A 14,329-nucleotide genomic window follows, 5' to 3' on the forward strand; every position below is an offset into this window, starting at 1 on the left:
AAATGGACCAATATGGCAAGGCCATGATGATCCACTTGGTAAAATAAATCCGCTTGACATCTTTCTTGGCCTTGAGACAACAATTCTGACGGCTAAAGATCCAAACGGGACACAAAAATAAAATAAAATAAAATAAAATAAAATAAAATAAAATAAAATAAAATAAAATAAAATAAATAAATAAATAAATAAATAAATAAATCATTAACAGTATTGAGATCCTAATCTTCATTATTATACACAATTTGAGTTAATCTGGTTCAGCTTTGCTCCACTGGTCAATGTAGAGTCTGCACACCAGGCACTCTTTAATGTCTGTTGCCACTTCTTTCTTGGTTACCATGGTGACACCTCTCTACTTCTATATAAATACACGTATTTCGTGCTGAAAGCTGCATATTTGTGCTCAGCGTCAGGAAACATCTAAAACAAAGTCACGCTCTGGTCGCTCCTCCTGATGATGAAATCAGTTTTTGCTGAATTATGCCAGAAGTCTCAAGCCCAACACCGTGCCTCAGAATACCATATTTTACTTTTCTGGCTGCAAAGAGGCTTTTTTTTTTTTTAAATTAAACTAGGTTTTAAAAATCTGTTGATCTCTGAATAAAAAGGGAGGATTTTGTGTTTTAAGGTGACTCATGTTTTAAAACTGACTCAGATCCTCTGGAAGAGTCGACTCAGCAGACTCAGACGGGAAGGCTGCTGCTGGCTGACTGAATGAATGAAAACAAGTGAAATGCTCCTTTAAACTGTCACTGCAGGTTTTCTTCTTATGTCTCTATTTTGCCCTCTCTCTTCCTTCCTGCTGCCTTTCATCCAGAGATGAATCAGACCCGGGGGGACGATTCAGTGCTCAAAATGCATCTGGAGGAGAGAGGAAGATGCTGAAATGTCTTCTCAGACGTGACACATAAATGAGGCGTGAAACACGGCGAGTATAGAAGCTATGGTGGGAAATAGAGATGCTCCTATTGTATGTTGAAAGGATTTAGATAAAGCTTTCAATGATGGATAAACAGAGAAATGAGAGTTTCAGAAGCTGTCGCTGTGTTTTTGTAGAAACCCAAAGCACATGACAGCCTGTTTACCTCATTGTGTGTTTCTCACTTTCTAGGTCTGGGTGTCAAAGCACAGCAAGCTAGAAACATTTTTACATAAGACACAGGAGGCGACAGCACTGATATGCTTTGATGTTATATAAGGTGTTTCTTTAGTAAAGCTGTACCTGTGTTTGCATCTTTCCTCTCATTGCACTCTCCACGTTGCAAAGCCGGGACTCAGTTCTCCCTCAGTAACCTCAAGCTCATTCTCAGAAATCCCCTGCAGCTTTACCTTTGTAATAATCACATGTGTGCCAACAGTCAACACATGTGTTTGCTTATGTTTTGTGGAAATCTATACAGAGGAAATGGCTCCTTTTAAAGCCACCAGACTTTACTGGCGAAAACAATCATTTTACTGTGCACAGAATGGGATTCACTCTGAGTGAGCTGAGCATGTTATTTCAGATCCAGGCTAACCCAGCAAAATACCAAAGGGACACACAAACTGCAGTTCCTCTAGTGGCCACTGGAGGCTCAACCCAACAGTGAGTCAATCTCCATGGAAATGTCGAAATTTACAGCAGAAGTTTACAACCTGAGCAAACACAGTTTTGGTCTCTCTGGATAGTTTGTTTCATAGCAACTGTACTGTGGGTCAATTCTTTCATAACTCATCTAACTGGATGCCAGTAAGACAAACCAACCAGTAAACCAACAGTTTTTAAACACTACTTCTGATTATTTTCACTTCATTTTTCTTACAGATGTTTTAATAAGAGTTGCTGATACAAAAATACCAAAGTATACTTCACATAACACGATTCAGTCTAAAAATAAAGCCTGTTTGTTTGTTCACATGTTTATTTCTTACTTCCTGTTTGGGGCTCCCGTCCATTGGCTGTCCAGGGGTGGAACCCAGCTGGGGGGAGTGGCTTGCCACTGCAGCCTGCTGCTGATTGGCTGTCTTGGTGGTGGACAGGTACTGACGGACCTGCTGCCTCTGAGCCTGCTGGATGTGATACCTGGTGGGATTCTCCAGGTGAGTCTGCACCTGAGGGCCAAGAGTGAAGATTTAAAAGACTTAAAATGTTGCAAACGATAACTGTATACATATAAAGCTAGCAGGTCGCGTCCATACATAGCATTTTAGCACATTGTTGAGATTTAGCCAATAGATTTTAGGGAAAGGACTTCAAATTGCATCTGCTAATCAGTTTTCACAAAAGCAAATAAGATTTATAAGCTAATAAATCATCAGACAATAACAAACGGCTATCTGAAGGGTGTGCTATGACGCGCTGATTAAAGGGTTAGCCAGGTGTGTTTAGCTTTAAATACTTTTTATATTTGTTTGCATATTTAAACAATAAATGTAGTCAACGTTGATATTTAATTTTTTTGTGCAGTACGTTCACTGGCGTCCATTTTCTGACACCTCTCGTTTCAGTTTACTCCACGCACCTTTAGCACCTCCACAGGGACCTGAGCAGGAGGTATGCAGGAGGAGGGCACCGAGACGCAGATGGGCGAGGAGGAGTCGGAGAAGCGAAGAAGCTGCTGTTGCTTCTTCTGCGTCTCTTTATGCTCCTCCTCCAGAGCCTGCTGACGCATCAGATCCTGACGCATCAAAACCCTGCAGGAGGAGTAAGGAGGTGGACGTTATCGACAGTGCTTGTGAGAGCGCCCTCTGGAGGACAGAGAGATGAGCGAAGACAGGAACGAAAGAAGAAGTGGGGGAGTTGTATACCTCGATGACATCACTGACGGCAGTGAAGAAGATGAAGAGGAGGGAGCTGCTGCTGATGAACTGAAGACAGAAATGACAGCACACTTTAGTTATCATAATCAACAGGTGGTGTAGGTGGTGTTGGAGGGGTCACCTGTAGAATCCATACTTTGAGGTCAGAGCTGTGTTACCTGATGCTGATTGGCTGACTCTTGATTTCATAGAAGGTGTCGCAGTCAGATGGCAGCAGACCGTCGACCTCGATGTCAGCAACGATCCCAGACTCCACTCTGAGGGGCAGAGACAGAAATCAACCAATCAGCAGCCTGAGAGACAGACACGATTATCCAATCAGCATTTAAACCAGCATTTTTCAATGTACAGGAAAGAGAGACAATACATTTGATGCAAGAGCCATCGTCATTTCCACCTTGTTACAATGATTACATTTAAATTGTGTGTGTGCTCCTGCTTATCTGATGTTTACCTCCAAGTTTAACAGCTCTTCATATGTTCAGTTTGGAAATAAACGAAAAAAACCCTGAGACATGGCAGTAAAAAGTCCAGCCTTTCACCACAGTTATGAATACACTGCAGCGTTTGTTTGAGACTCACTTCTTAGAGTGATAGAAATATTTTTATACAGAGAAGAAGAATGTGGAGGAACAACATCTGTCAGCTGTTAGGCTTTACCACTTCCTGTGTTTGGGTGCATGAGCATGAGTGCTTGTAAGGCTGCTTCATGGGGACCCAAATCAGACTGAAGACTTGTGAGGACATGTCTGCTCTGTGGATAAGCTTTATCAAGTTGGGACAAACTTTGACGTCTCACAAACCTTTAAAGCAAGACATTTTCAAATGGAGACAAGTTTTGCAAAGTAGGGACATTTGGCCAGAATGGGGACGTTTTCATGAAAGTGTGAACAGCTGTGAGACATTCAGACAACTCTGGAAAATGGTGATTTTTAGTTGCAAAAATGGGGACATTTACACAAAGTGGGGACATTTTACGGAATGGGGATGTTTGCATGAAAATGCGAATCACTGTGAGACATTCAGACAACTCTGGAAAATGTTAACTTTTTGCCGCATATTTTTGAAACATGTATTTATTAATGTAAAGTGGGGACATTTGTGAATTTGGAAAGATAGAAATTTTTTAAATAACAGGATTTTAAGGGCTTGAAGGCTTCTTCGATAATGGAATGTATGGAAAACCTTTCAGTGTACATTTTGCAAACATATTAGATTCTGACAAGGTGGGGACATTACAACAGGTCCTCACTGTCTGCAACACATGATGTGACTTATGGTCCTCACAAAGACAGAGGGACAAACGAGTGTTTAGAGAATTTCTTCTGCTGAGTCACTTCCTGCTGTTCCATGCTCATACACAACCCCACCCCCACCATAGACACATACCAAGACCCCCACCCTTCTCCACTCTCCTCCCCTCAGACAGTTGGGAAGCACTCCTGCTTGTTGTTACTTTTGCTTTTTATAGTAACTCATAGTACAGTGCTTGTGTGTGTGTGTGTGTGTGTGTGTGTGTGTGTGTGTGTGTGTGTGTGTGTGTGTGTGTGTGTGTGTTTTGATTGTGCTGTGTACATGTGGTAAGGGCAAGCCAAGACTGAACATGTCATGGCGCTTAAACCTTTTCCAACTATCATCAACACAAATCAAGAGAACACAACAAACTCCATTCATGACTTCAGCCATTTAAAGTTTTTCTGCACCTCAGAAAACCAATCGGAAGACAACCTTTGAATTTTTAGTGATGGCATATGACATATGTATTTACAAATAAATATAGATTATACACAAAGGTGAATTTTCTTTTGTGTGTGTGGATATTTTATATAAGTTGGGGAGGACTAGGCTGGCCCTATCTGTGTCTCCTGGGAAAATAACAGGAGCTGCAGCAGCTCCATAGATGACTCAATAGATCAGCAAGCAAAGAGGGTCAGAGGTCGAAGGTCAGGCAGTGCAAACAACAACTTGATGATCATCATTATCCCATCACACACACTCAGCACTTTACACGTTCAGAGCTGAGGTACTCGGAGAGCACTTCACACCAAACTTCATTCATAAACTGTTAAATTTAGACTTTACCTGGCTACAAAATAATAGTGAAACGCGTTTTAAACTCTTCCAATTTTACAGTTACACCGAAATATTTCATAGGGGGCTTTAACAGCACCAGTCTGTAATAAACGTTAAACAGTAACTTGTTTACAGCACAGGTCATGAGTGTAAGGGGGGAAACTGCACGCCTTAACTCTCCGTGCAGTCTCTTTCACGGACATTATTCTTTTATTATGAGTTAATACCATAGATTTTAACCCAGGAGCTTCTCCCCGCGGCAGGAGTAACGGTGTAAAAAACAAAAACAAAAAAAACTTCCTGACTCACCGGACCACGTTGAGAGTTTCCTCCGGGTCCAGGATGACAAACACGGTCTGCGGCTGCAAGACGCCGGCCTCCGGCTGCTCCGGCTCGGCTCCGCTGCAGCTCCCCTGCTCGCTCCGGACCTGCTCCGGGATAACGGCTGACATCTCTGCGGACTCTAAGAAGAAAAGGAGAAGCTCTTTATCTCCCAGCAGCCACTGCGAGATCAAAGTCTCAGAGGGGCAGCTTAGGAACCTCGATCCGGTCCAGACCCTTTGACTCCACACGGAGGAGAAGACGAGGATGATGAAAACGAGGACGACTCAGGTTCAAGTTCTCAGTAAAGATGAAGAGACAGACTGAATCACAGACAGCTGTCAGCCCAGAAAAACACCACATAGAACAGACCCACACTTCCGAGTAAATAAAACTCCGCAAAACAGTCGAGTAGGTGCAGTCATTAAACAGAACCTGCAATATGCAATCTGTCTGTCTATGCCTGTCAGCGGATTGAAGATATTTATCTCCTATAGATCATCTATTACTCCAGTAATTCGTCCATAAAAGTCAGTTTATGCTAAAACATTTCCCCGAAACGTATGAATATTTTGGGTGATTTTAAACCCGGTGAAACAAACATATTTGCACATATTTTCTAGTCTGGTGCCCCATTTTTATACTGGATATTTTTTCTTATAATATTTATTTTGTGATATTTATTTGTTTAAACGAAATTTAAATTTAACGAAATTAGATTACTGATGAAATTATTTTAGTTTAATTTGTCAATTAATTAGTTAAAACCTAATTATTTGTAATATCAAGTATAAAAGGTTCAGGTCCTTCTTCACAAAATTAAATTAATATGTAAATTAACAGAAAAACCCCCAACTGTGGTTATTAAAAATAATAAACAAACCAACAAAAACTATTTTAAATTTTGCAGTAAAAATAGTATTGATTAAAAAAAATTACTAAACAATAAACAATCTGATAAAGTGTCTGTGAAGGTTCTCAGTCATCCAGGTCGTCGTAGTCAAAGGAGCTTGCAAAGAAAAGCGTCTGGACTTCTTTAAGTTGCTTGAAGACGTTTCACCTCTCATCCGAGAAGCTTCTTCAGTTCTAAGGTCAAATAGTGTTAAAATAATGATAAAATAATGTTTTGTTTTGTTTTTTTAAATTGAACAACTTTTTCATGTATTTTCTACTCGTTGTATTTCTATGTTTGGATGGGGCAGGTCTGAGCGGCTGGACTGATCTCCCGCTGACCAATAAGCTGCTCCGCTGCTAACCGCCAGCCAATAGAACTGCTTCTTTGCTTGCTGCCTTACCAATCAGCGGCTGCCGCTGAAGCTCGGCGCTTACAGAACAGAGGAGCAGCCGCCATTTTGTTTGTTTTTATCTCAACTGTTACGGGAAGCGGTAGTGGGGAGGGAGCAGGGGGGTAGGGAGGAAATCCCCCGGGTGACGTTAGCCTAGCGCGTCTTATCAGCCGAGCTCAGAGTGGCAGGACAGTGTCCAATCAGAAGGCCGGAACGACGCGAAGCGGTCAGGCGGGGAAAGTTAAGAGAAAATGATGACTAAATCTTACATCAGCGTAGGATGACGTAAGAAAAACATTTACAGTCTCTTTAAAAAGAGACTACAGCTCATCTTAAACATGAAAGTAAATTAGACCCGAAAATTAATAAATTGAGAGAAGTCCAGGTATGCTCTCTGCTGCTGGAGGTCACCTTGTTTCTAGACATGCAATCACAACAACTGACACTGCGTCATCGCTGTCCTGCTACATCTAATCGGAAGTATTGATTGGAGATTTGTTTTGTAGTTTGAAGTCAGTCTGTAATTGATTTATAGAAGCACATTTGTCTTATTAAAATAAAAAAAATTAAATGCACAATTTTGAAGTTTTGTCTGGAATTTGTCATCAAGTAGGATTTTCTATCCTGATTTTATGACTTTTTCAAGTTTTCATTTTTAACCTTGGAGTTGCTTTTTGTCATTATATGATTTATTAATTTTTATTTAAAATGTCTGATTTCCACAGTGACGTGATTGCGTCATGCAGTGGCTGTAGATTTGTCAGCAGATGTCCATCGTGTGTTGAGAAAAATATCTTCACCCCTTTGTAAGCTATTATGCAGGATAGGTTGGATCCATGCTTTCACGTTGTTTGGACCAAATTCTGACCCTACCACAGAAGAAATCGAGACTCATCAGAGCAATTTTTCTATTATCCAGTTTCGGTGGGCCTCTTTTAACGGCAGCCTCAGTTTCCTGCTGTTATCTGACTGGAGTGGTGCGGTCTTCTGCTGCTGTAGTCCTTCTGCTTCAAGGTTCACTATCAGAGATGCACTTCTGCAAAACTCGGTTGTAACGAGCTGTTATTTGTGTTCCTATCAAATCAAAACAGTCTGGTTATTCTCCTCTGACCTGAACATTTTTACCCAAGAACTGACACTATTTTCTATTTTTTTAGACCGTTATCGGTGAAGCGATGGTTGTGTGGGAAAATCCCACCCAGAAATGCTCAGACCAACAACAATGCCACATTTAACATCACTTCACTCCCCTTGTTTCTTCATTCTGATCATTTTGAACTTCAGCAGGTAATCTTGACCATGTCTACATGTCTAAATGAATTAATTTGCTGTCACGTGATTGGCTGATTAAATATTTTACTAACAAGGAGCTGAGCAGGTGAACCTAATGATGCAGTCGGTTAGTGTACATTTAATTTCTACAGCTAATGTGACGGGTCTGGCTTAATTAAGCACTTTTATGAGCTGACCTTTCACTGATATATAAATTAATATGTATATAATTCATCTGAATAAACTTTGTAACATTTACAACTCAATTTTTATTCCTTTTATTCACTTGTTGTATTCAATGTTTTCTGTTTTCAACTCCCTACGCTGTACTGCTCTTTGTCATCACTGGATGGCGCTGTTGTTTTTGCTGTTGCTTCAGCTGTAAATATTTGTCCAACATTTCAATAAAGTTTTCTGAATATGTCAGCAGTAGTAGTGACAACATATGAAAATCCAGACAGACATTTCACATCAGTTTTTATACTTTTATTTTATTTATAACACTTGTCATTTTATCTTCTTACAGAGGGGGCATGATGGGAAACAGACATCGACAGCATGGAAGGCAGTGGCCGGCCACTAACCGATAACCTGCAATCAATCAATACTCAATCAATAATAACAATATACTTCTAAGTACAACATGAAGGAGAAGAATACACGACGGTGCTGCTGTTACACCAGAGGTGTGGGAACGTCAGCCATTAACAGTCCACAGCACAAACGCCCCTGTGATCACATCAGAACTGCCCCAAAGAAAACAAAAAAATTAAAATAATAATAATAAAAAGAGCAATAAAAGCAGTAATAACACCTTTGGAATAAAATAACAAATAAATATAAAGCTGCAGACTGAAAGGCTAAATACTGACACCCATCTGAATTGGCACAAAGAAGAGTTCAGAAGCTGTAAGGCAAAAATCAGAACTAGAGGAGTTTTTACACAGAAGCCAGTTTCTCTTCTTTGGACAGAATAACTGATCCTAGACCAGCACCAGCATTTCACTGCTCTGAAACTACAAACTGGATCAGGGGCTGAGGCGGATGCAAATATTTCTTTAAACTGCTTTAAAAACTTTATTTAAATAGTTCAAACCAAGCAGCAAGTACCCATTGTTTTTAAACTGCAGTTCCTCACCTGGCCACTTGAGGCGGCCTACAACAGTGAGTCTCCCATGTTAAAATGTCTGAGTGTACAGCAGAAACAAACATGTTTACGCCCTGGTCCACAACATGGGTTTGGTGTCTGTGGCTAATTTAAACCTTTATAAAAACTGTAGTGGGGTGAAATTAGTTATACTTAAGTTGTCAGTATTAGAGGCGTCCCTACTTTGATTGGCAGAAGAATCTCTACAAAGACGTTACAGCCAACAAATTCAAATCCAATGAGTGAACCAAATTGACAGTTTTCATGTAATAAAATTATCTTATACATATTATGACTTGTTTTTTAAGTGAAATTGTACTACTTTAATTTGCTATTTAGCATTAATTATCCAGTATCTATGGATTCCACACAAACCAATGGCTAACTTCATGGTGGCTATGTCCATCTTTATATACTGTCGTCAGAACCAGTGAGGAACAGTTTAATCCAGTCTGCAATGATCTCTGGCAACAGAAAAGATTCAGTAAAACTCAAACAAAAAGAAGCAACTTAAGCGTTGACCACGCAACACATTTTTCACCACATCAAAACAGTTGATGACGATGGGAGCTATATAAGGCTGAGTTACTGGCCATTTCCTTCCATTATCACTGCTTTGCATGCCAAAAACACGCTAAAAAACACACTGTAGCAACCAGAGCCACGTGCAGACTGAGCACCAGATAGCGAGGCGGTGAGGTAGAAGCTAAAGAAAAACTTCCACATTTTGAGAGGAAAGTTTGTGTAATGCAGAATCACGAAACGCTTCCCAGAGATTCTGCTCTGGTTAGCATGTAGCTTAGCACAAACTGTGGAAGCAAAGGGGAACTGTTAGCTTAGCTTTTCCAACCTATTCATTTGCATTTTACATTAAGAGAAAGCAGCTGCGTGTCATTAGCTCGATAACTAACACAAGTTTCATGATTTTGACTGATTTTTGATGAGTAGCTTGGCCTTTAAACTGTGACGGTCCAGCAGAAAGTGAAAGGAGGAGCAGGAACAAGCACATCTTTGGTATTTTAGCTTTATCAGCGACCACCAATAACTGATTAACAGTCTGTTAACGAGGCAAAGCAGCTGCATGCAGCCTGTTGCAATTACTCTTCAACTTCTTTTAACTTTCTTCACTTGTATTTCTTCCTGTCTAATTTTACAACTTCCACCATCTTGAGCAGAATTTTGATCAATTCTGACAGAAAACTTTAGAAAGCTGTCCTGGAAAAGCGTCGTCTTTTAAACTCCGCTCAAAGATAACCACCACATCGACATACTGCACTCCTCTCTACCAGCCATTTTATAAGTTTATCCACTGCCAAACCAAAACAAAAAGTCACTATCTAGAGTTCAATAAGCAAATGGGCAAGAGCCATCCTCTGGATAATTAGTCCAGTGATTAATATGAGTAGCTTCTTATTTTTTAAAAACTGTGTCAGAAGACGTATCCTGGGTCATGGAAAACACGTTACTTTCTTACTAGAAGGTCAAATTATTGCTTCAAGCAAAGGAGATTACTGAAAATCATAGAACTGGGTTAAGAATTATCCAGAAAGTGTTGAACCATCATCTTCAAAAAAGATACGTGGTCTGAAAAATGTGTTGAACGATTGGGATCGGCTGTCACTTTCAACGTTTGGTGAACGTGTAAAAAAAATCAATTTCCACACGCAGTGATTGGGACAAAACATCTGTGTCCCCTTAAGGAAAACAATTATTGGTGAAGCTAATTGAAAAGAATGGCTTTGATTTGTTAGGGAGTATAAAGATCAGACTCTGGAGCACTGGACAAAGGTCATGACGACTATGATCTGGGGTTTCTTCAGTTGGTCAGGTCATGGTTCAGCAATGTTACGTGACCTAGAACAGGTCAGCTGACCACGTCAATGATTGGATTTGCCAGGATGCATCGGGCTCAAATCAGATTGGCCACTACAGAGTCCAGACCATAACCGCTCTGAGAATCTTTAAGACAGGGATTCGAATCTTCAATCATCAAAGACCTTGCTGTCAATAAATGACCACAACTCTGGATGGAAATAAGTTTGTTGTGACAATGCACAGGTTTGTCGACACAAACCACAAATTTAAAGGCGGTCCAGAAAACCATAAGAGTGTGTGACGTTTCTTTTTGGCCGGGCAGTATTTTCTTTTCCTTTCTACGCTAACAGGTTCCCCCTGCTTCCAGTGTTCGATCTCACAGCTACAGACGTCACTGAAACGTCAGGTTGTTCCTTTAACCTTCACCCCATCAGTCCTCGAACCGTCTGCGTGGCTCTGGCTGTGCGGAGGAACAGCAAGCGTTAACCTTTTAACCTTTACACAGTCACATGACCTGACAGGGTCACGGGAGAATAAATTATATATTTACAAAATCTTTACTTTGTTTTCTTCTTGCATCAACTTGCATCAAGCAAACATCAACACAATCCAGACTCATAAACACAGAAATATCCAACAACAAGTCGTTTCAGTTCATCGTAGTGTAACAATAATATTCATAATATCTGCTTTTTTTTCACTATCAAAACACTTTGTCCAAAATGTGTTTATAGAGACAGAGAGAGAAATACTGAACCACTGCAAGTCAAAATAAGAAAAACAACAAAAGCCTTTAGTTTTTCTTTTGATTTCTGTTCAGATCGGCTCCATCTAATCGCTGGATTCATTTCAGGAAACAAAAGACCGAATGGGTCAGACCCAGAGAGACGTGAAGGTCCGCAGTCCGGTCCAGGACCTGTTAGAGACTCTGTCCTTAAAAACATCCAAACTTTATACATCCAAAAAACATCATCGTAAGAGTCCTTTCATTGGACGATTATTTCCATTATTATTTTTTATATCGTATAAATCTTCTGGTCAATAAAAGTCAGAAAACGTCAGTTTCTCAGAGTCCAAGTCTTCAAATGTCTGAATCAACAATCTAAAACTCCAAAATATTCATTTTACTGCCATTAAAAAACACAAAAATCAGACACTGGGAGCAGCTAGAAATTCAAAATAAATCCTTTCAGCTCCACATAAACATTTGCTTCTTCCAAATTATATGTTTGACATTTTGCATTCACAAAAGCAAAGTATTTTGGAGGTTGTAGTTTAACAGGACCACATGACTTACATACCTAATAATTATAAAAACGGAATCATATTTACACGAGAACCTCCTCGAAAGGCTTTTCTTTCCTGAATGCAAAGTGTTACATTAAAATGTTGGCGTTTGTACCTCAGTCAGATTAAATAATGAAACATTAACAGAACTGTCTATTAAATTTAGGACATTATGTCAAAATCAGAACATGTGAAGTCAAAATGTTTATTTTTAGTCATTTTAACTGAGACTGTATCTGCATCAGAAAGAGTTTCTTGGTTAAAATCAGGAGATACAAAGTCCTTTCATACCAACCTTTGAAGATCAAGAGCAAAAAATCCTAATTTCAAAAGAAAATCTGAAAATCAATCATCAACATTTAACTCATTATTATTAATAATATTATTATTGTGCAGAAGACTGAACAGTTAATAACACCTCTTCAGTTGTTAAGCATAAATAAATACAAGAAACTTCCAGTTTGTCTGATTCAGCTTTTTTTTTTTTTTTTAGTCGGACTGAAGAAACTGTTTGAACTCTGAGAAACAAACATCATCCTCTCAGGAAATAAATACATGAAAAAATATCTCAGACTGAGAAGTTTAAATAAAACCTTCACACGTTGAGCTACTTTCTGCAGGTCTTTGAGGAACAGGATCAGGGATTTTTTTAACTGCAGTTCCGGACTTTACCAGCAGAGGGCAGGAAAGCTTCAGCTAAAACCTCAACAGCAGAGGCTGCTGCGGAGGAACTGCTGCTTTCCTCCAATTGGTTGAAAAGTTGAAAGCCAGAATTTCTTCACTGGGGTAAATTGGCGGTAAAAATCCAAAAGTCATTTAAGTGCATTGATGAAGGAAACATCGGTCCAATTCTTCCTTTGTGTTTTTCAAATCTGCTGTTCCCACCATCGACCTTTTTTAGCACAGCTCAGCTTCTTTTTTAACGCAGGGAGGAAACCTGCTGCTTATTCACATCCTCACCTTACATTTGGGATTCACACGTCTGACCTTTGGAGCTGACCTGAGTCACACTTCCACAACCAATCAGCTTTCATCTGACTATAAGTGGGGGTTTAAGGATGCTCGGATTACTCGCTCCTGACATTTTCTCTGTTTTGTCAGATATTTGTGTTTATACAAAACAATAACTGTGTTTTGAATCTTCATATGGATTTTTTTTACTTGCAGTTTGTGGGTTCTTCCTCTGCTTTATGCTGGAGCACATTCTGCATGTTCTGTGGATGCTCAGGAGCTCATAGAGGATTAATCCAGCCGGGAGACGACATCAGGAGAAGACTAACGTGGTTCTGAAACGTTGTTTTTGCTGTTTGACTCAGACACATCACACTTATTTAAAAGTCGTTTCCATTGCAGGAACGTTTCCTGTGACGCCTGCTGAGGAGCTCAGGTCTTCTACCAGCTTTTCCACCAGATCTAAACGAGGATTTTATCCCACGCAGGGTTAAATTTCTCAGCATGAGTCCCTGGAAGTAACACCTCTGATTACTTGTAGAGGAAATGTGACTTTATTTGCTCCCAGTCACCAAACCTGTTACAAACCAGCGAGAGACTCTCACCAGAAATCCGGTTACATGAACTTAAAGTGTGGGCGGCGGAGGACTTGCAGTGGGGTTGGTTCGATGTGCTTTATTGTTGATCAAGTCCAGGAAACGTCCAATCAGAGAGCTTCGGGGTTTGCAGCAGCTGAAAGTAATAACGCTTGTCCTTATCAATTCATGTGCGGATCGTTTTTATACTGAATTTTTATTTATTCTGTGAAGTATCAAAAAGTGGCCACAAACAAGAGGTGGCGTCTTCTGGTTTATCTGCGCGACAGCAGGGAGAAAAATGTTGAATTGTTACTATAATGACTTAAAAACCAGCGAATGAGCGTTGCACGTGCTCCTTACAGCTCTCATCGTTTCACTTTCGGGTCTTTGTGGATGAAATATTTCAAATAGGACGCGACGGTGATGTCATAACTCCGGATGAAGCTGAGGCTCGTGGGAGTGCTGAAATCAAGAAAATGGTGACGCAGGACACTCGAATGAGTGTGACGTGATTGTTCAAAGGAGAGACAACTGTCAGAAGAGGCTCCGCCCACTACGCCGATTCAACACTGGTTAGAAAAAGGTGACGTGAGACAGAGAGAAAGAGTGAGAGACGCCAACTCGTGTGGACAGCCGGGAGGAATCATGCAGACGAACCACGCAACTTTAAATACACAGAGAGAGCAGAGTGTGTGTGTGTGTGTGTGTGTGTGTGTGTGTGTGTGTGTGTGTGTGTGTGTGTGTGTGTGTGTGTGTGTGTGTGTGTAAATAAAGCTACAACAGTTTGTTTTGTTTTC

At 40.2% G+C, this 14,329-nt stretch overlaps 2 protein-coding genes and 1 long non-coding RNA gene across 3 annotated transcripts in view; 2 read left to right on the forward strand and 1 right to left on the reverse strand.

The window, feature by feature from the left end:
* Positions 1-1,918, forward strand: part of zgc:113363 (uncharacterized protein LOC791449 homolog) — a 26,901-nt gene extending 24,983 nt beyond the window's left edge. The window contains exon 5 of the mRNA XM_042224433.1: positions 821-1,918. Within this exon, the coding sequence (XP_042080367.1) occupies positions 821-888 (68 nt within the window). The 3' untranslated portion in view covers positions 889-1,918. The remainder of the gene's footprint in view (positions 1-820) is intronic.
* Positions 1-5,338, reverse strand: part of tfe3a (transcription factor binding to IGHM enhancer 3a) — a gene marked incomplete at its 5' end in the record, with an annotated part of 15,847 nt that extends 10,509 nt beyond the window's left edge. The window contains 5 exon segments of the mRNA XM_014336438.2: positions 1,915-2,094; positions 2,505-2,676; positions 2,791-2,850; positions 2,961-3,059; positions 5,185-5,338. Of these exon segments, the coding sequence (XP_014191924.1) occupies positions 1,915-2,094; positions 2,505-2,676; positions 2,791-2,850; positions 2,961-3,059; positions 5,185-5,327 (654 nt within the window).
* A 983-nt stretch (positions 5,339-6,321) lies between these two features.
* On the forward strand, positions 6,322-10,252 carry LOC102302362. The gene is made up of 2 exons (XR_006054802.1): positions 6,322-7,288; positions 7,402-10,252. It is a non-coding gene; the product is annotated as an uncharacterized LOC102302362 (long non-coding RNA).
* The last annotated feature ends 4,077 nt before the right edge of the window (positions 10,253-14,329 follow it).

Source organism: Haplochromis burtoni, unplaced genomic scaffold (genome assembly GCF_018398535.1).
Source record: "Haplochromis burtoni strain Fernald_Lab_line unplaced genomic scaffold, NCSU_Asbu1 Contig_138, whole genome shotgun sequence".
NCBI classification, from domain to species: domain Eukaryota; kingdom Metazoa; phylum Chordata; class Actinopteri; order Cichliformes; family Cichlidae; genus Haplochromis; species Haplochromis burtoni.